The sequence below is a fragment of the Panthera leo genome, chromosome B4 (assembly GCF_018350215.1).
Source record: "Panthera leo isolate Ple1 chromosome B4, P.leo_Ple1_pat1.1, whole genome shotgun sequence".
NCBI lineage: Eukaryota > Metazoa > Chordata > Mammalia > Carnivora > Felidae > Panthera > Panthera leo.
Window position 1 is genome coordinate 135954599 of NC_056685.1, and position 19714 is coordinate 135974312.

The 19714-nt window shown below is 54.2% G+C and overlaps 2 protein-coding genes and 1 long non-coding RNA gene across 11 annotated transcripts in view; 1 reads left to right on the forward strand and 2 right to left on the reverse strand.

Moving 5' to 3' along the window:
• The window catches only part of EFCAB6 (EF-hand calcium binding domain 6), a 244357-nt gene extending 243789 nt beyond the window's left edge, over positions 1 to 568 (reverse strand). For 4 of the 6 annotated variants that reach the window (XM_042948058.1, XM_042948060.1, XM_042948059.1 and 1 more), the window contains exon 1: positions 471 to 568. The gene's annotated coding sequence lies outside the window, so the exon portion shown is untranslated. Of the gene's footprint in view, positions 1 to 183; positions 271 to 470 lie in introns of those variants that run through there. The other 2 variants (XM_042948057.1, XM_042948061.1) reach the window with 2 other exon arrangements.
• LOC122225234 lies at positions 215 to 1959 on the forward strand. The gene is made up of 3 exons (XR_006205163.1): positions 215 to 301; positions 511 to 660; positions 1133 to 1959. It is a non-coding gene; the product is annotated as an uncharacterized LOC122225234 (long non-coding RNA).
• Positions 1960 to 9255: 7296 nt separating this feature from the next.
• Positions 9256 to 19714, reverse strand: part of SULT4A1 (sulfotransferase family 4A member 1) — a 37886-nt gene continuing 27427 nt past the window's right edge. The window contains exons 6-8 of one of the 4 annotated variants that reach the window (XM_042948066.1): positions 17956 to 18094; positions 10323 to 10467; positions 9256 to 9699 (exon numbers count right to left, since the gene is read on the reverse strand). In XM_042948066.1, the coding sequence (XP_042804000.1) occupies positions 10352 to 10467; positions 17956 to 18094 (255 nt within the window). In that variant the 3' untranslated portion in view covers positions 9256 to 9699; positions 10323 to 10351. Of the gene's footprint in view, positions 9700 to 10322; positions 10468 to 13702; positions 15275 to 16674; positions 16808 to 17955; positions 18095 to 19714 lie in introns of those variants that run through there. The other 3 variants (XR_006205166.1, XM_042948068.1, XM_042948067.1) reach the window with 3 other exon arrangements.

The following is a 19714-nucleotide window of genomic DNA, read 5'->3' on the forward strand; positions in this document are numbered from 1 at the left end:
GGACAATCCCCTTCGCGGCACAGGGTCCAAGTCGCCCTCTACAGGGGGCAGGCAATGACACTCAAGAGCGCTGTGCGGACAAATGACATAGGGACACGAAACATTCTGTAAGCCGAAGTGACCGAAGGCCACACACTTCCCGTGTGACCCACACACATCCGGGGTGGGGGAAGATGTCACTACCTTCCGCGTGGTGGTCCGTCTTCCCCAAATATGACGTCAGCCCACGGGGAGAGGACCGCGCTAGTCACCGCCGTAGCGCCAGGGCCGGCGACGGCGGCTGACACACGTGCCGAACGGGGTAAGCGAGTCACCAGCCCAAGGTCACGTTTGCGGGAGGGAGGCTAGGCGTCTCGGAGGCGGGCAGCAGCCGTCTCAGGGCTGTGGGACCCTCGGAGCCGCCCGCCCCGGCCCTCCTCTCGCCCTCCGCTCGCGCGCGGGGTCCGGACGCCGTGGCCGCGCCGCCTTACCCGAGCCCCCTTCTCGATTCTCCGCCTCGCGGGGCCACAGCAGGGCGCGGGGACCCCAGGCCGCTCGGCCACAGAAGCCCAGCCCACTCGCCGGCTCTAGGACGCTGTTGCCCGAGCAACGGCGGCACTCGTTGATTGGAATATGAGTCTGCGCACCCGACAAGGAAAGCAGCTCCGATTGGCTAAGCCGGTAAGTGGAGGGGCGTGACCAGATCTGCCCGGTGCTCCGCCCCCGCGGGAGGAACTTCCGCCGGAAGCCTGAGGCTTCTGGGCGCGGGAACCCGCGGAGCGCCGGGGCGAGGGTTTCTGCGTCAGGGGAGAGGGTTTCTGCGACGTGGCCTTCGCGCGAGCTGGCGATCGGACTGGTCCCTCGGAACCGCTTCGAAGCGCGTGGCCGGAGAGAAGCCCGGCCCCACACGAGAGGCAGACTCCCGTGCCTGGAAGAGCGCAGCGTAGCCGCGCGGGGCCTCGGTCACGACGGAGGGAGGAGCGTCGGTGCGCGGCCCCAAGCACGTGCTGCGGCCTTGCCCAAAGGCAGTGCGCATGCGTGGTTGCGCCCTGCGGGCCCCCAGGAGCCCGGGACCAGCTTGCCCCTCCCTCCGCATTCTCCGCCCCGGGGCCGTGTGACCTGCACGGTCCCCCTGATTATTTCCAGTTTGCAGATACGAAGCCGAGGCTCAGAGCGGGGTCTTCTGTCCTGGGACACGCAGCTGGTCTATGGCAGAACCGGAGTTAGAACCAAGGCAGGCCAGGCCCTGCTCTCCGTTGTCGGGGAGAAGGGACCAGAGGGGCAGCCTTGCTGAGGAGCCCCCTGCACCCATTTCTGGCGGCGGCGGCGAAGCGATCGTCTGCTGTCACGCTGGGCAACCTGACTGCACATCGCGGGGAAGCTGGTCTTCCTTCTCACCGAGGGGCACTGCCATCTTCTCTCGCTCAGACCTCCCGCACCCTCCCTCCCCATCCCCGGCACCTGGCCTCACCTCCAGTCCCCTCGACTCCAAACGACTGGAGCACACTGTAGTCTCGCAGCCTCTTAGACGCCCATCTCTTCTGCTCTTCTTCCAAAGAGAGGCTGCTCTTCCTCCAGCCTCTCGACGTATGTCCTCAATCCCACCCACCCCCACCCCCACCCCCCAATGGCCTTCTCAGAGACTTCATTGCTTAGGTCAGCCAGTGCTCAAGAATGTGCCCTGGGAACCGCTGGTGGTCCTGAGACCCTTTCAGGGAGTCCATAATCGTCCAAACTGTTCCCATAGTAATACGAAGATGGGACTCGCCTTTTCACTCTTACTTTCTCTTGAGGGGTGCAGTAGGGTTTTCTAGAAGCTACACGATGTGTGACACTGCAACAGATTGAATGCAGACGGAGATGGGAGATTCCAGCTGTCTTCTCTTAAGTCAGACATTAAAGAGATTTGCAAAAATATAAAACTGCCTCTCTTTTCACACACTTTGTTTTGGAAAGCATAATAATTTTTCATTAAAAAAAAGTTCATACGTAATGGGTTTCTTGCTATTTTAAATGAATTGGTAAACAAAATTCAAAATTTGTATCTGTTTTGTTTCTGATGTGGTAAATATTGATAGAACTCACAAAAACCAAAGCACTTTGGGGTCTTCAATTCTTTTAAGAGTGTAAATAGATCTGAGGCCAAAAGGTTTGGTCCTGAGAGCAAAAGGGCTTAGGTCATTGCCTCTCCCATAAAGGCCAGCCGTCTCATTCCTCCTCCCTCCCTTCCTCCCTCCCCGCCCCCGACCTCCTTCCCTCATAAAATATGCTCCAGTATCTGACATCTTAAAAAAAAAAAAAATTATCTTCTAGCTTCTACCCCAACTCTCTGCAGAGTTATCTGTCCACACGGGTCTCTCAGTTACTATTCACTCTTGATCGGTTTTCCCAGAGGCATAGCTCCATGACTCCCTGGTACCTGGTCAATTTTCATGAATATTTCATCTGTCCCCGACTTTGCCTCCCTCCACCTCTCAGGAGAATTCAGCCCAGTGGATCACCTTTCTACCTGAAACACTTACTGTTCCTCTGAAGCCATACAACCCTAGTTTCGTCCTAAACCACCAACTACTCAGTTCTCAGGCCCCACTCGTGATTTTTCCCCCTCTGGCTCTGACCTAGGTGGTGCTCTCACACTTATCCCCAGCTGCGACCCCTCCACTGGTATGAATCAGAGACTCCTCTGACTTCAGCCGTCCACACAGCCCTTGGTCCTCTGACCTCCCTGACTCTGGCCAACGTCAGTAAATGGCACCACTCAAAGCAGGAAATCTTGTCTTCCCTCGGCAAGATCATTGCCTCACCGCCCCCCCCCCCCCACCCCGCCACATCTAGTCCTTCAGCAAAGTCTTCTTGGTTCCATTGCCAGAATATGTACACTGTGTCCTCACTCATCCATTGTCACAGCCTCACCAGCACAACCCCGCCTAATGAGGACAAAATGTAGACAGAGCCTTTCCTGTGGTTCCCAAGGGAAAGGCAAGGCAGGGTCAGCAGGCTTAACATTGGCTACTTGGAGTAATTTTGGCAAGATCTTTACTATCTGTAGAAATTGGCTAACCTTGGGAGGGACAGTCACTCCAGTGTGAGCAAGGCCCCGAGATGGCAAAGCATCAGGAAACAGAAAAATTTTTAAAACGGAAAAAAAAAAACATGTCTGACCATTCATCTGTTGATGGGCACTATCAACTTGTTTCTTTTGGCTACAGTCAATAATGCTGCTATGAACATTGGCATACGAGTCTCTGAGTCCGTCTTTTCAATTTTTAGGGGTGTATTTCTCGGAGTGGAATTACTGGGTTACGTGGCAATTCTCAGTTTAACTTTTACAGGAATCACGAAATTTTTTCCACAATGGCTACAGCATTTTACATTCCCATCAGCAGTGCACGAGGATTACGGTTTCTCCACATCCTCACCAACATTTGTCATTTTCTGGTTTGGGGGTTTGGTTTTATTACGATGACAGCCATCCTTAATAGCCTGAGGCAGTATCTCGCTGTGCTTTTGACTTGCATTTCCCTAACGACCAGTGATGTTGACCATCTTTTCACATGCTCATTGGCCATTTGTAGGTCTTCTTTGTAGAAATATTTATCCAAGTCCTTTACCTATTCTTAATGAGGTTGTCTTTTCATTGAGTCCTGGGAGTTACGTGTTCTGGATATTAAACCCTCATCAGCTGTGTCATTTGCAAACATTTTCTCCCATTCTGTGGGTTTTCTTTTCATTCTCTCGATAGGGTCTTTTCACGCACGGAAGTCTGTAACTGTGCTGAAGTGTATTGATTTTTTTGAATTCCCTTTCTCATTGCGTATTGTTCATATACAGGAAGATCGTTGCCGCTCTGTATGCTGACTTTATAGCCAGTGACTCTCCTGGATCAGTTCCAGTTAATACTAAGCATCTTTGGTATTTTTAACTTGCACAATCTTGTGTGTGTGAATGAGTTTTATTTTTTCTTCTCTCATCCTTGCATTTTAGATTTGGTTTTTCTTTTTTAATGTTTTATTTATTTTTGAGACAGAGAGACAGAGCACGAGCAGAGAAGGGGCAGAGAGAGAGGGAGACACAGAATCGGGAGCAGGCTCCAGGCTCTGAGCTGTCAGCGCAGAGCCCGACGCAGAGCTCGAACTCACAAACCGCGAGATCATGACCTGAGCCGAAGTCGGATGCTTAACCGACTGAGCCAGCCAGGCGCCCCTAGATTTGCTTTCTTGATGGATGGTCCTGACTAGGCTCTCCAGCATAGTGATGAATAGGAGTGGTGATTGCAGGCAGCTTTGTCTGGTTACCATGCTTTCAGTGTTTCCCCACGGAACGTGCTCTTTGCTTTGGGGTTTTGTTTGTAGATTAAGATCGGATTTTAAAAGTCTCCTCCTTGTCCTAGTTCACGGAGAATTTTTATTTTAAACAGGTGTTGAGTTTTGCCAAACTTTTCTCTACACTTACTGAAACGATCCTATGGTTTTTCTCCCTTATTCTGTTAATGTGATGAATTTTTCATTCTTTTTAAATTCTTTTAATGTTTATTTTTGAGAGAGAGAGAGAGAGAGAGAGCATGAGCAGGGGAGGGGCAGAGGGTGAAAGAGACACAGAATCCGAAGCAGGCTCCAGGCTTCAAGCTGTCAGCACAGAGCTCCACACGGGGCTTGAACCCACAAACTGTGGGATCATGACCCGAGCTGGAGTCAGATACTTAGCCGACTGAGCCACCCAGGTGACCCTAATGTGATGAATTTTTCATGTTGAAATTTCTTTGAATTCCAGGGGTAACTCTTTACTATTTTATGTATCACTGGATTAAATTGGCTAATGTTTATTTAGGATGTTTGTCTATTTGACACCCCAGGTTTTATTGGGTTCACGGCCACACACACATTCATTTACGTGCCACCCGGGGGCTACTTCTGCTCTACGGTGCGGAGTGTAGCCGGTGAAGCACAGGCCGTGTGGCACACACGTTGACTCTCTGGCCCTTTGCAAAAACTAGTTTGCCAGTCTTTGGTCATTGTCATGAGAGGCAGTGACCAGCGACTTCCCTTTCTCTGTGATGCTCTGGCCAGATTTTAATACTGAGGTTATACTGGCCTCGGAGTAAGTTGGAAAGTGCTTCCACTTTCCCGGCTCTCTCAAAGCTCGTGTGATATTTGCGTTTGGCTTCAATGTTGGGGGAAATTCACTGGCGAAGGTATTTTGCCCTAGAGTTTTCTTCGTGGGAGGTTTTTAATAATTGGTTTAAGTTCTATGTTACTTATAAGACTATTCAGATTTTCCGTTTCCTCTTGTGTCTATTTTGGCAACTTATGTTCTCCAAATACTTTGTCTAGATCATCTTAATTGTCAAGCTTATTAGCATAACGTTGTTTATAACGTCCCCTTAGTACAGGGTCTGTAGGATCTAGGGTGGCCAACCACCTTGCTTGCCAGGGGGTGGAGGGGTTTCCTGAGACATGAGTCTTTCAGTGTAGCCTGAACAGTCCAGGCAGATTGGGACGGTCAGATCCAAAGAGATACCTTATCTTTTTTTGGTTTATCAATTTTATTAGCCTTTTCAAAGAAAATCACGTCATTGATTTTTTGCTCGTTATTTTTCCTTCTTTCTTTCCTTTGGATTTAATTTGCTGCTCTCCTTTTCCTAGCATCTTGATATGAATATTTAAATCACTGGTTTTCACCCTTGTTTCTTTTCTAGGTCGTGTTTAAGGCTCTAAATCCCCCTCTAAGCATGACTGTACCTGCATCCTCCAAACTCTGATAGGATAGATTTTAATTAGCATTCAATTCAAAATCTGGCTTGAATTTCCATGGCGATGTCTCTGTTGACCCATGGTAGTACAGAGCTATATTAAATTAGAGACATTTGGGCATTTTCTAGCTGTATTTTTGTTATTGATTTCCGGCTTAATTCCACTGTGGTCCAAGAAACACAAAGGTAAGATTTTGGTTTATTGAAATTGTTTGAGACTGACTTTCTGGCTCACCATATGACCAATTGTGGTAAATGTTAACACTCTTTTCTGAGAGAAAATTATAGGTGAAAAACGGGTAGCTGGCTGTGTGAGCAAACTGTTTAGTAGGGACTTAATAAATGTCCTGTGAGCTGGTCTGAACTCAATTGTGAAGCATATGATTGGGGGCAACATAGCCAAGAATCAGGAAACTGAAAATCCTTATTTCCTTGAATACAAGGATGATTTTTTTTTTCATGTATTTAAGTGACTAAATCAATCTGACACGAGGGGCACCTGGGTGTCTCAGTTGGTTAAGCATCCGACTTCGGCTCAGGTCATGATCTCGCGGCTCGTGAGTTTGAGCCCCACATGGGGCTCTGTGCTGACAGCCCAGAGCCCGGAGCCGGCTTCAGATTCTGTCTCCCTCTCTCTCTGCCCCTCTCCTGCTCATACTCTGTCTCTGTCTCTGTCTCTCTCTCAAAAATAAACAGTAAAAAAAAATCTGACATGAGGTTTTGTCATATAATTCTCTTTTCTTTTCCTTTTTCTCTTAAGAGCATCTTCACTCCAGAGCTTTTTCCCTGCTCCTGGAAACTCTTCACTTCCATGCAAAGAGTTAACTTAGGTGTTTTGTTTTTAACAAGATCTCAATTCACCTCATTTGTTTATTGTCCTGATGAGCCCATAAAATCCTTTAGATTGCGTGTGATCTTTGTTCACACAGACCAGAGTTCTGTAAAGTGATGGTGGCCCCAAGGAGTTTGTTGGAGATTTTCGGTCTTCCTTGACCATACCTTCCAAAGAATGCTGCCGGCTCCCTTAGATGTCCTACAGCGGGTCTCCTTTCAACAGGGCCGAACCTATCACCTTGTCCATGATACCTTCCAGCATCATTTAAATGTATAACGCTCCCTGCCCAAGACACTGCTACAGTCTCCACTACTCATTCCCATGCAGGAATCTGCTGCTCAAAACCTTTCATGATAATCTGGAGAAGCAAGCCATGGGAAGTTGTGGCGAAAATATTTTCACACTTACAACATCCAGCAGACAGCTCATTCCGTCAGCAATCGGGAGGAAACCTGGGATCGTGGAGAGCTGTGTGGCAACAATCCTCTGTCCCTCCCTCCAGGTTTTGAGTGCTCATCACAATGACGTACGCCTTGGAGACTGGGCACGAAGACCGAGCCTGGAATTATTTCACAGTCATCAGTCACGAGGTTATAAACGGAGGTTACGCCTTCAAGAGGAGAAATACACAGCAGGAGCTGATTAACCCCTAAGAAGTTAAGTACTATTTTCCGCCTGGTCTATTAATAAAGAAGGAGGGAACAGCAAACACAGGGCATAGATACATGATGCATCTAAATGGGGGCTGAGGACATCCCTGGGAAATCTGCTACGAGAGATTTCCCTGACTACTGTCCTTTTCACGGCCTTGTGAGATGGACACCAGAGTCACCTGAGCTGCCCTTCAAAGAAAAATAAATAAAGAAAAACAAATGAGGGTATAAGTAGCTCCTTTGGAAAAGCTACCGTGGTTCTTTTTTTCCTTTACTAAAATAGATGCTTTCTCTCTGATATTTACCTTGACAGCTGATACAGCTTCTCATTTTAGTACAACCGGCCAGAAACTGTATTTTCCTTTCTTTCTTTCTTTCTTTCTTTCTTTCTTTCTTTCTTTCTTTCTTTTTTTTTTTGGGGGGAGAGCATGCGTCGGGGAAAGAGGCCGAGGGACAGAGAGAAAATCTTAAGCAGGCTCTCTGCTCAGCGCAGAGCCTGATGGGGGCTCGATCCCACGACCCTGGGATCATGCCCTGAGCCGACATCAAGAGTCAGATGCTCACCCGACTGAGCCACCCAGGCGCCCCTAAATTTTACATTTTAGATACTGTCACTACAGATAATTGATTACTCTTTGTAAACAGGGGGTCATTCTCGTACCTACTCTAGGATTGCACGTGAAGACTGTGCAGGCCCCGTGTAGCCTTTTTGCCTGCTTTCGTTCCCCTCCGGTGCGCTGATCCACTCGTGAGCTCAGTTACGGGCTGTCTCCTTTCACGGAAACAGGGATCGAAATCCACTTACCTTGCTCCCGAACGAGATTCCGCGGTGTAGAACCCCGGCACTTAGAATCTTAACGCATCCCGCCCCCTGAACATTCCATGACAGTAACGGCCCACCCTCCGGAATAAAGCAGCAGCTCGAAGCTAATTTCATGTCCCATACATCTGGGCAACCTGCAACCCCCCGCCAATCACAGGTAATTCTCTTCACTAAGAGCCAGGGTCTTGCGGCAGCTTGTAATTAGTGCTGTTTAGCATTTAATTTGCCTTTCGTTCGGGAACAAGCGCGTATGGATGATGTGATAGGAACGGAGCGCCGCACTCAGCCGAGCGGTGAGAAGACGAACGGGCACCGTCCCTCCTTCCCTCGACTTGGGGCTGTGAATGGAGTCTTTGGCCAGGAAACCTGAGAAGTTACTCAGATGTTTTCTTAACAAATGCAAACCAATATACGATTACAAGGGATTATCACTCCTTCGGAATTCGAGGCTCTAACGCCTGGCACGCTCCCTTCTGAGAATTCTTCTGAGAACGGTGAAGACGGGACATAGCAGTCCCCCATGCTCCGGGCTGAGGGTGCTTCTGGCCTTCTCCCCTGGGGAGGGGGGGGCCCAAGTGGCGTAGAGACCCCGGACAGAGGCAGCCACCGGCCACTGAAAGTCAGTCTGTCTGACATGACCAGCAGCCCTCCTGATGTCTCTGGTAAAATCGGAGGGGGCGCCTGGGTGGCTCAGCCGGTTAAGCATCTGACTTTGGCTCAGGCCATGATCCCACGGTTCGAGTTTGAGCCCCGCATCAGGCTCTGTGCCGACAGCTCAGAGCCTGGAGCCTGCTTCGGATTCTGCGTCTGCCTCTCTGTGCCTCTCTCTCTCTCTCTCTCTTTCTCTCTCGAAAAATAAACATTAAAAATTTTTTAAAATAGCAGGAAAGGCTTTTCCATGAGGCTAAATGGTCCATGAGAAGAGACCGTTGGAGAAGAGAGCATTGGGCGTGTAGGTCAGGGCCCCTGAGCAGCACGGCCAGGCCAGAGGGGGCCTGTGCGGCAAGTAACAAATGACGTGCTTGCAGAACAAGGACCTGTGGAGGGGCGGCTGAATTCCGCAGACAGTGGGAACGTTCCAGTCATCAAGGTTTCACTGACCGACCACCTCTTAGGAAGCTAACTTCTTTACCCCCAGGAAGAGACATGACCAGCCTCAAGAAGCAGATGGTCACTAGGCACCAGTGAGGGCAAAGCAGCAGCCCGGGAAGTGGTGGGAGAGGGACATGGGGGTCCTTGGATTAGGACCCCACCTGTACTGAGCTCAAAGCCTAAATCGGCGTCACCCACGTTGAGGAATGGCAATCCGGGCAGAGGGGAACAGCCTAAGTGGACACAGAGGTCCAAACGGCCAGTCGTTCTTGAGCACAGTGAGACGGGTTCCTAGCTACTAATTGTATTTGGGATTTGTTTTTTCTGGAAATCACACATACCATGGAGTATAAAAGGGGAGAACTGAGAGACAGGAACACTAGGGGGAAAACAAGATTTCAACCAATCCACTTAAAAGTTTTTTGAGGATGCATAAATTGGAGGAGAGAGAGAGTCTTGCTGGCTCCGTCGAGAGTCTCTCCTTCTGCAGAGATGGCCTCGCTTGGGTATTTTAGGACTTCTGTTCCCAGCTGGCGCTCAACGCCATGGAGATATGCAAAGATGACAACTGTGAAGAGAAGAAAAATGCATTTTCTGGTTGATTTTTATATTTTAAACACATTTCGCATTCTCCGGTGCTTGAAGAATGCTTTTAATAGAGCACAGACTCCTTCCGTCAATGGTGAGGGACAGATTTAGGGACTGTGGCTCAGACATCCGGTGCCAACTAGCTTACAGGGATCCAAGCGTGAGAATCAAGTTGTCATCTGATGTGTAGATTTGGCAAAGGCTCAGCGCGCCTTGGCGATGGCGCCCGTGGGCCCAAGCTTGTGTGGCAGGTGCACCGTGACGGGTTCTCTCTGCCCTTGCTGCAGAGTCCATGGCTGGCTCAGAGTTCACGGTCTCCCCCACTCGTCAGCTCCTCCTGGGTGGAGTCGACAGACGGTTTGACCGCCTAAGAGTCACAGACTGTTCACGCCGGGTGGAGTGTCGAGACCCCCAGGCTGAGACCTCCCCGTTAGGAGGTGACAAGGGGCTTCCCCCCGTGGTCCCGGCGACACCCGGAATCGGAACCGGGTGCCCAACCCGGTCTAGCGTATCGTATTTCTTCCCACCTGCCGTGCCTCCCGCTGGCCCCTGCCCTACCTACTCCCACCTGGTTCCAGACCCAGCCCGAGGCCCTCCTCTTACATTAAGCAGTCCCCCTGCTGTCCTTGGTGTCACCTCTCCGTAGCGCCAGCTCTCCGCACCACGCCTTTGTTTCCCGTTTGCCGAGGCGACGTGCGTGTAAACTGGGCTGGGTTCCGCTGCGTGTACCAGGCAAGCTCGCTGAGCCCTGAACAAGCAGAAGAAACCTCAGAGACTGTTTACGACAAAACATCCATTTGGGAGAGACGGATCCTGAGGCTGAGAGAAGGCAGGTGGCTCGCCTGGGTCACGCAGCCAAACACAACTAAACCAGGACTCTAGCTAGAGCCGGGGTCCTCAGATCCCCCACCAGGCGTCTCTCTGTAGGTATCTATCTGGGTGGGAATGAGAGCAGGGTCCCCCGAGGACGTAACAGTGGGGTGCTAAATTTGCAGGGGAGAGGCACTGACATCGGGTGTGTCTCCGGGACCCCCACCGGGGCACAGAGTAGATGCTCAAAAAACACCAAGGAAGGAGAGAAAGGAAGAGGGAGAAGCGTGGCCACCAAAGGGTCGACGCAGTTCTCAGGGGTCCTGTGTTTCCGGGCTTTGGGACAGAGGGAGGACAGGGGAAGTATGGGCACCAGACCGTCCATCCCCCAGTTACACCGACATTTGGGAAGCCAGTGAGTGGTCGGGAAGGATGTTCTGGAAGAGGAGAACAGAGATAACCAGGGCACGGCCCGTTGGCAGGAAAGAAAGAAGTGTATAGAGGTCGGGGCAGTGGCCCAGTGGGGTAGTTCGGGGTCAGGAGGCCAGCCTCGTTCTTGTTTGGGAAGACACAGCCTCTGAGGGCGCAGCCAGGAAGGTACAGGGCAGATGGCTCTCAGAAAAAGCAAAACCCACTCTGACCATGAAAGATGTCACTCCCTTAGCAATTACTAGGCGCTGATTATATGTCAAACTCCAACCTAGGGAAAGACACAGCACGGCCCTGCTTTCGGGGTGTCACCGTCCATGGGGGGGTGGGGGAGACAGCTGTAGAGCAGTGAGGTGGGCGGGATGACAGAGGAAAGCAGGGGGCACCAGGGAGCAGCGGGGATGCTCACAGGCGAAGGCAGGGCTGGGGGTCCCAGCAGGCGGGGCCAGGCCAGGGCAGGGGCCGGAGGACGTGGCTGGACAGCACTGCCAGCAACGGAACGGCTGTCCCCAGAGGTGGCCAGCTTGTCAGGGACGGGAGGTCCGGCTGTCAGAGACGTCAGTGTCGGTGGGTAAGGCTGGATCCTCTGACCGACGAAAGTGCCACCCCAGTCTGAAAATGCTCGTTCTACGATGAAGGGTGGGCAATGATGCTGCACGGGAGGGGCTGGGACCAAACGCTACAGGAGAGCGATGGGCACCCGAGGACCTGACCTCCACCCATTTCAAACAGCAGTCACCGCTCAGGTGGTGGGAAAACTGTCCCACACTTGGGACCCCCCAGGACAGACACTGGGCGCCCGGCCTGTATCCCCAGGGCTGAGGCGACAGGAGGGAGGGAGGGAGGGACCTCGAAGTCGGCTGGCGGAGGGGGCGTGGCCACCAGGGGGGCGGTGCTGATGCTCCATCCCTGGTCCGAAGCCACCGCCTCCTGTTAGGTCCCCGCCATGAAGGGGACATGGACAAAGATGGTCTCCACTGTGTAAATTGCGACACCGGGTCAAACCAGTCACGTGGCTGACCTGCTCCGATGGGAGGGCCAGTGAATCTGTGCTGGGAAGCCCTTCCTGGTCCCCCCTCGGATGAAGTGATGGGGGCGCGTGGAGGGAAAACAGATGGCGTGTCCCAGGTGGCCCAGTGCCGAGCCAGGCCAGCACACACACTGCCGCGGGGCTGCGGCCAAACGCTACTGCTTGGGAGTAAAGCCCTCTCTGCTGGCCCCCCAAATGCTTGTCGCAATCTTGTTGGTCTGTGACCCTGCCGTTTGGGAATCCCGCGGCAGCTGTCCGGTCAAGTCCGCAGTCTTCCCCGGCCGCTCTCACCTCCTCCACCCGTCCGGGGCCTCGTCGCAAGCTGCACGGCACCTGTGCCTCGAATCATTTTGCCCTCGTCTTAGCTCCGAGGGCACCAGGCGGGAACTGTAGGTAATGTGCAGACCCTCGCACACGCTGCCCACGAACGCTTAGAGCCAACTATTGGGTCAGAAGGGCCCTTGGGATCATTTAAAACAGCCCCCCACCCCTCATTTTGCGACTGAGTGAATCACACAGCCAGGAGAAAGGCCTTGTAATCCATTTGCTGTCAGGGGGCTTTTAAAAATGCAAACCGGTCAGTGTCCCTTTGATTAAACCCTCCTGTGGCTTCCTAGTTCTTAGGACAAAATCCAAACTCCCGTGACCTGTAAGGCCCTCGGTGAGCTGGCTCCTGGCTACCCTCCAAAACTGAGTTCCTGCCACACCAGCCTCTTCTCACTGCCCAGCCCCCTCCCTGCCCTCCCCACCCACTCCTGGGCCCCCCACCCCAGAGGGCCTCAAGCCTGGTCCCCTCACTTCCTCCTGATCTCGGCTATCACCGGGTCCCTTGGAGTCCTCTCGAGCTTGACCTCACACAGGTTTTGTGACGGGGGCGTCATCTCCTCCCCAGAGAGGAACACCATGCAGGCCAGGCCCTTCTGTGCTCACGGCCGTACCCCCAGCGCCTACAGCAGGCCCGAGGCATCGTAGGTGCTCAAGTGTTTACTGAATAAACGAGTCCAGGAAAGGAAGTGAAAGCAAGTCTGCAGGGATGGGGAGACACTTGGTAAATCAGCACTTCGATTACACGGCCCCACCCTGCTGCTTGATTCGCCCACTTTGCCTTCATTTGCTGCTTTATTTCAGGTGCTTGACAAATGGGCTGGGGGCAGACCCTCTGGGGCAGCAGGCCGGATACTCCACTGACTAACTTGGGGCTTGGGATCCAGGGTAATTTCAGAGACCAACATCAATTCTGGGGTTCCACCCGAGTCCTAAAGGAAAGGGCCCGTTTGAAAAGAAATGTGCTTTCCAGAAAGCCCCAGCTTTATCAGGTAAAACGATGTCCTGGATTTTCCTGCCACCAGGAATCAGGAAGGCAGGCTCTGGAATTCAAAGCGGTCGAGTGTGGTCGAGTGCAATCAGCCGGGTCGGTCTCAACACACCGCCGTGCGCCACGTGAGACACGGGGTCTCCCCGGGCAGGCCCCACACACCCGGATCTCCTTTTCCCCAGCCCTCCTTTCGGCCCGTAAGTAATGCCAAAGGTGACCGGACAAATAGCGAGGGGGGATTCACCGCCTGGAAGGTCTCGAGCGGAGAGAAAGAGCCAAACCAGCGTGGGTCTGAGACCCTCGGCGGCCAACCCCGGCGACCGGGTGTCGGCGGGGCTCACGGTCGCGACTGCCCCGGAAGGCTACCCCTCGGCACTCATCAGCACGCGCTCACACGAGGCATGGGACGTGTCTTTATTAAAGATGCAAGCAAGCACAGACAGATCATGTGTGGTGCTCAGTAATATCCATACAGTACTAAAAATAGAAAAATAGAAAAGAAATTTCACAGAAAGCAGCCTCCCTCACAGATACACAGAAAAGGCGCAGCCCAGCCCACCATGCAACGCCGCATAAAACACCGGCGTGTGTCTGCACCTCTTCCAAGACAGCAACACAGCACAGAGACCCTTACACGTGGTGGCGACCCTCCAGCCACCACCGGGGGTGCCTGCCGGCCACGTAAACTTCCAAGACGACCCCAGTCCCGCCGCGGCGGCAACACGCACGCTGGCGGCCGGCCTGGCCGCGTCTCACTGCTTCCCCAGCCAAATGCGGGCCAGACGACGAAGCAAGGGGTGGGGCGGTGAAGACATCACCTGTGCTCCCGCAGATACACTGGGGTGCAAAGGCCGTGCGCCCGCAGGTATACTGGGGTGCAAAGGCGAGACGGCCAAGCAGTCTGAGGGAAACAGGGCGTTGGACCCGCAAAGTGGCTCTCCCGTGGCCGGGAGCCTCGGGTGCACACAGAACAGACTGACCCGTGAGCGAGTCTGAGGAATTTACTATGGAGCATCTGCTCGCCAGCATAAAGAGGTCTCTGCCTCAGGGAACGAGAGCTCGTGGAAGGACAACTCAGACTCCACGTACGCTCGGTCTCTGCGGCAGGTTCTCCGGTCACCGCGTGAGAGCCCGTCGGCCGCCCTCCCCGGCAGGTTCCCTCAAGGAACGTTCTGCGGGTTCCTCTGTATCGGGTGCCTGAGGCCACCCGCTGGGAGTCCCTGGCAGAGGGCCATCCTCCCTGCAGATGCCGAGCGGACGGTCTCTGCTTTGTTTCAGGAAGGTTTCAGAGCACTGAACTCATCGAAAGGAACAGCGGCCCCCACACACCCAACTCCTCCTGTGTCGTCACCTCCAAACCGGGTGAGAACAGAACGGCTGTGCCATACAGAACAGAACTACAAAAATAAAGAGTCAACCCTGAGATCTTCCTACCATTTGGGTGTGGCTCGCTCCTGAGTCCCCTCGGAAATGAACTTCTATTTGGTTTACTGACATTTATTTAGATTTCCAAGTGAAAAGCTCTATAAAATACAATAAATAATGTGGGGTTGTAAAAGGTAGACGTTCTAGCTGCGTATGTTACAGACTCTATACTTATGATACAGGCCGTCAGAACCGCCATCTTTACAACGCTTGTGGTCGGACACGGAGAGACTTCAAAGCCCAAAGGCGACACGGCTGCTCCGGAGGGGAAGCAGGGCCCCCTCTTCCTCCGGTGTCTCCGCCGGTCCCTCCCTCCCCCGGGCCTCACGCTGCTTCCGGAGTTCGTCCAGCAAGGAACAAATGAGTGCATACGGGACTTTTAGCTAGTAGAGTGTCTGGGTGCTGTGAGCATGCAAGTTTGCCGTCGCCGTGATTATAAATAAAAGTCAAACGTCAGGTCACACTTCCCCATCTTCTGTTTGTACACCAAGTCAAACTTCTCGTTCATGGAGACAGTGAAGATGTCCTTCCACAGCCCGACTCTTCCTGCAACACAAACGAGAGCAGAATGTGCTGAATTCACTCGCCGCCGGGCCAGATACCGAACCAAAGGGAGCCTTGGAAATGGTTCTGGAAGGTTCCAGATCTATTTCTGGACCCTTCGGAGCTTGGCCTAGCGGGGGCAGGACAGGCCACCTGAACCCGTTTCCCTGAGGCTGGTCATCCTGGTGTCCCTTCCCTGCTGGGTGGGGCCCACGGGCACAGATACGCAGAGCTGAGGCTCGCAAGCAAGGCCTCTGCCCCTGTTCCCTGGCGGATGCCTAGCACCCAGGCACAGGGCGGGGGATTCACGACACCCTGGAGGACAGACAGTCTCTGGGGAGCAGATCTGCTGCTCTAGGCATCGTGTGGACTTGGGTCCTCTGTTGCCAGCATTATTCACTCGACTCAACAGCTCCGCCAAGGTGGCATTTGCTTGTGGATAATTTAAAAAGGAAAAAAAAAAAAAAAAATCATCCAAAAAGACAGAACATTTCATGGTGAGCAGGAGGCCTCCTGGCTGGGTCAAGGGTGAAGATTTTGAGAACCCCGCCCTTGCAACCTTGGGGAGGAACTTAAAGGGAACAGAAGACCCCACTGGAAACGCACTTTCACAACTAGACGCTGAGTGTGTGCTTCACCCACTCAGCCCCGCGTGGGTCGCGGGCGATCTCCAGCCGCTCTTTGCAGCTCTGGCTCAGGCAGGGGCTCGATCAAAACACAAGACCTTTCCTGGCAGGCGTGCAGGGGCACGGAGCCCGCCGACCAACGAGCAGGTACGGGCTACCCGTTCACTCATGAAGGCTTCGGGGAAAGAGAGCTCAAAATGCATATGCCTCCCCGAAGCCACTGAACTCACTTTCCTCGTGAACTGCAAAATCTTCGGTTGGTCTGGTCAAATGTGAACGGTGACCGGGAGGGCGGCAGGAGTGGGGGGTTCTAAGCCCCCATCTCCAGGGGCCGTGAAGGCCGTTGCCGGGGCACTGCCATCGTGCTTTGGAGTAACACAGCCTCGGGGGACAGAAATGCTCATTTCGAATTCCTTTCCGCGTCAGCATCTCTGAGATCGGAGCTCTGACCATCTCTAGCAAATAGACTTCGTTAGCTCCGTTACAACAGAAGCCCCTGTCCCGGCAGGACCTCAAGTATGAAACTGCAAGCCCGCAAACGCTGGGCCAATAGATCTGCCACGACGAGGATTTTTCTCGTCAGTAATGCAAAATCAGACATCAGTGTCGGCGAGGGAAAAAAAAAAAACCAAACGGGAGAGGCTGTTCTTGCTACCCTCTAATGATACCTAAGGGACAAAATTAGAAGCTTCTAGACCAGCCACACTGTAAATATATTTTTCCACGATTATTTTTCTCAGCTGAGGCAGCTGAGAGCTCATCAAAGGAGTCACCCACCTGGTTTAGGGTTTGGAATCAAGACAGTGCAATATATGCTGTGATATGAATCAAATTTAAGCAACGCAGCTGTCTGCTCAAGCCCTACGTTCTCACCAACGCAAGGAGGTCTTCTGAGCAAAGAGGCAATGTGCTAAAAGAAAACAAAATCAAAGAACTGAAATAAAGCAAAACCAAGGTAAACAATGATAAAGCAAACACATCAGAAGGAGCATATGGGCACGCAGTATGTTCTCGACACTTCGTTACCACGCAAACGAACCAAAAGGGGTATTCTGGAGAAGGTCACATCCAAGGATAACAAAACACAGCAAAAGCAAAACTAAAAAAAGAGCAAATAAATTTTAAATAATAAATATTTGTGAAGATGCAGCCAGGGAAATAATCTGCGAGGCACTGCGGTTTCGGTCGACTGCTCTGCCTTTACGGGAGGGCACTCCCCGCCTGACCTTGAGAACGGCCGCCTCGGGCCGCCCCGGTCCAGAGGAAGGGCACAAAGCGGGAGGGGCCCCTCCGCAGGACGCGCCGCGGCACCAGCCCAGGTAGGCCTGCGCGTCCAAGACGCACAGCCGGCTCCAGCCGCACTTCCGGGCCGGCCCCTGGAACATTCCGTCACCTGCGGACGCTCTGAATTCACCCAGCTGGGAACGAGAGGCAGGTCCGCGGCACCCAGTGTCACCGGCAATTCACACCTGCCAAGAGGGTGGCTGCCGCGGCCACGGCCACCAGCCGGGGGACAGGGCACTTATTTTAACGCCCGAGTTCTCCACGGTCAGGTGGCTTCAAATATCATGAGCCTTGAAGGACAGACAGCGGCCGGGGCGGACCCGGAGAGGGCTCCTGCCTGGACCGTGTCCTCCGCCTCAAGGTGCTTCAGGCCCGAGAGCCAGCTCTGTGCCAGGAGCGAGCGCCGGCCTCCGAGAAGCCCGCGCGGCACCAGCACCCGCCGCGGGGACGGAGGGCCCGTCCGCAGGCCCCGTGCTTCGAAACTTCACAGCCCCGAGCCCTTCCCGGGCTCTGCTGGGCGGGGTGTCTGGGAAGGCGTCTGCCTGAAACGTCCGCCCACAAAGCCCGGGACACCCCGGCCTTCTCCCCGTGACCTAAAAGGCCACCCGCACGGCTACGAGGCAAACGCCAGCGGAGGGCCCCGCGGGGCTCCATCCGCAGCGGCCGGCTTTCGGATGGCCTTCTGGCCCTCACGGAGCAGAGGGCTCCGGAGCAACGTGGCCCAGGGCAGAGGACGCTGACGCGGGGGGCAGGGGGGAGGGGCCGCGTGCGTACCCCGGCCCACGGGCAGGGCCTCGGCGTTGCAGCACTGGTCCACCAGCTGGTGGCAGTGCTCGCTCAGGGCCTCCAGCTGCGCCTTGTCGCAGGACACCCCCAGGAATCTGGCCAGCTGCTCCACCATGGTCACCAGGTCCTGGAACACAAGAGCAGAGAGCAGGGGGCCCGTCAGAGGCAGCGCCTTTGCTGACCGAGCGCTCTGGGCCGGTCCCTCGCCAGGTGCTCTGTTGCCACTTCCTAACTTAGTCCTCGAGACAAACCTGACGTTGGCCTGGTCCGGAAGTTAAAGCCAGGTTAAGAGACTGCCCGAGGGTGCCTGGCTCTCAAGGGGCCGAGCCGGAACTCAAACCCCAGTCGTCTGGGGCACCTGGAGCGGACGTGAGGTCCTGGTATCGCGGGGGTCATTTGAAAACAGCGGCAAGACAGGAAAACTCAGCTCAGAACCGTGCCAGGAGCCAGACCAGCAGACTCTCTCCCCTTCCCCTTCCGTCCACGCAATCAGCTAGAATCAGCTGGGAGAACAAGGTGGCACCTACGGCCCCCGGACAGGCCCCAGGGCCAGCCCCCCTCGCCAGGCAGGAGGAGCTGGCTTGGAGTGAAGATTCAGTTACGCTCGACTCCACGGACGGAAGCCCATCTCTGGCCCCAACGCTCCTCGCTTCTGGACAGTGACACTGTTAGCGACACAGCCTGGGTCTCCGGAGGGGCACGCAGAGCCCCTCCCCACCACTGCCACTGTCTCCCTGGGAGATACCAAGGCACCGCATAGTCTCAGTCTGTGCATGGCCAAATGCGCCCAGAACCCTGACCTGTCACCAGGCGGTCTCCAGACTCCGCCAGCGTCCAGGTCCCGAGTTAGGAAAATGCTGGAGGCTGTTGCCTCCTTGATGGTTTATAAAGCATCACCACATTAAGGCCTCTGAGAAGGCCTGGATAAAGAAACCCATTAAATTTCTCTGACGTGGTGTTTTGTAAACCTTAAAGAAAGAAAGGGTTCTGGGAGAGCTGGATTGAGTGTCAGCTCCTCTCTGGATTCCCAGGGTATTCCCCACCGGGCCCTGCGTCCTGCCCTCCCAGCTGACCCCCGGGGAAGGGGCTCCAACCAGGCAGGGGCTCCGACGCTCAGCTCCAAGCCCCGTGTGCAGGGCTCGGCCGGGATCGGAGCGCACGAGACGTGAGAAGGAAACGGACTAGAAAGAGCTCCCCTCGCTTGCCCTGCCACGCGGTAGTTCTAACTAAAAGGAAAAAAACAACAGAGATTAGAGACAGCAGGCCCTCAGGGGAGACACCACAGGAGAGGGCCTCGACAGAATCCCGGTGGGGACAACATCCACCGGGTGGAGGAAGGTGCGGCTGCCTGCCACGAGCCTGCTCCCCGGTTATGAGACCGAGCCGTGCGGGCAGGCAGCGTCCCCACCGTGGGCCAGCTCTGGACGGCTGGCAGGGCTTCCCGAGCTCACTGCCCGTCTGTGAATTAGCGTGTCTGGTCCGCCGGTCACAGTCGAGACTCGTCACTTGTGGCTGGTGAGACCACCCACAGATGACGACGGCAGGATTTGTGGGTTGACACGCTGGGGCAGCCAGCTGGGCGTCCGGCTCACGGGCACAGCCCCCAGCGCCGGGGGAGACGCAGAAGCCCCTGGGGGAGCGCACAGGGCAGAGAGAGCTCGGCTGCGAAGTATTCCCACCCAAGACGAGAACACGCCAGGCCCGTCCACACTCCTGGAGCCCGATGATGTGCACCTGGGGCTATTTT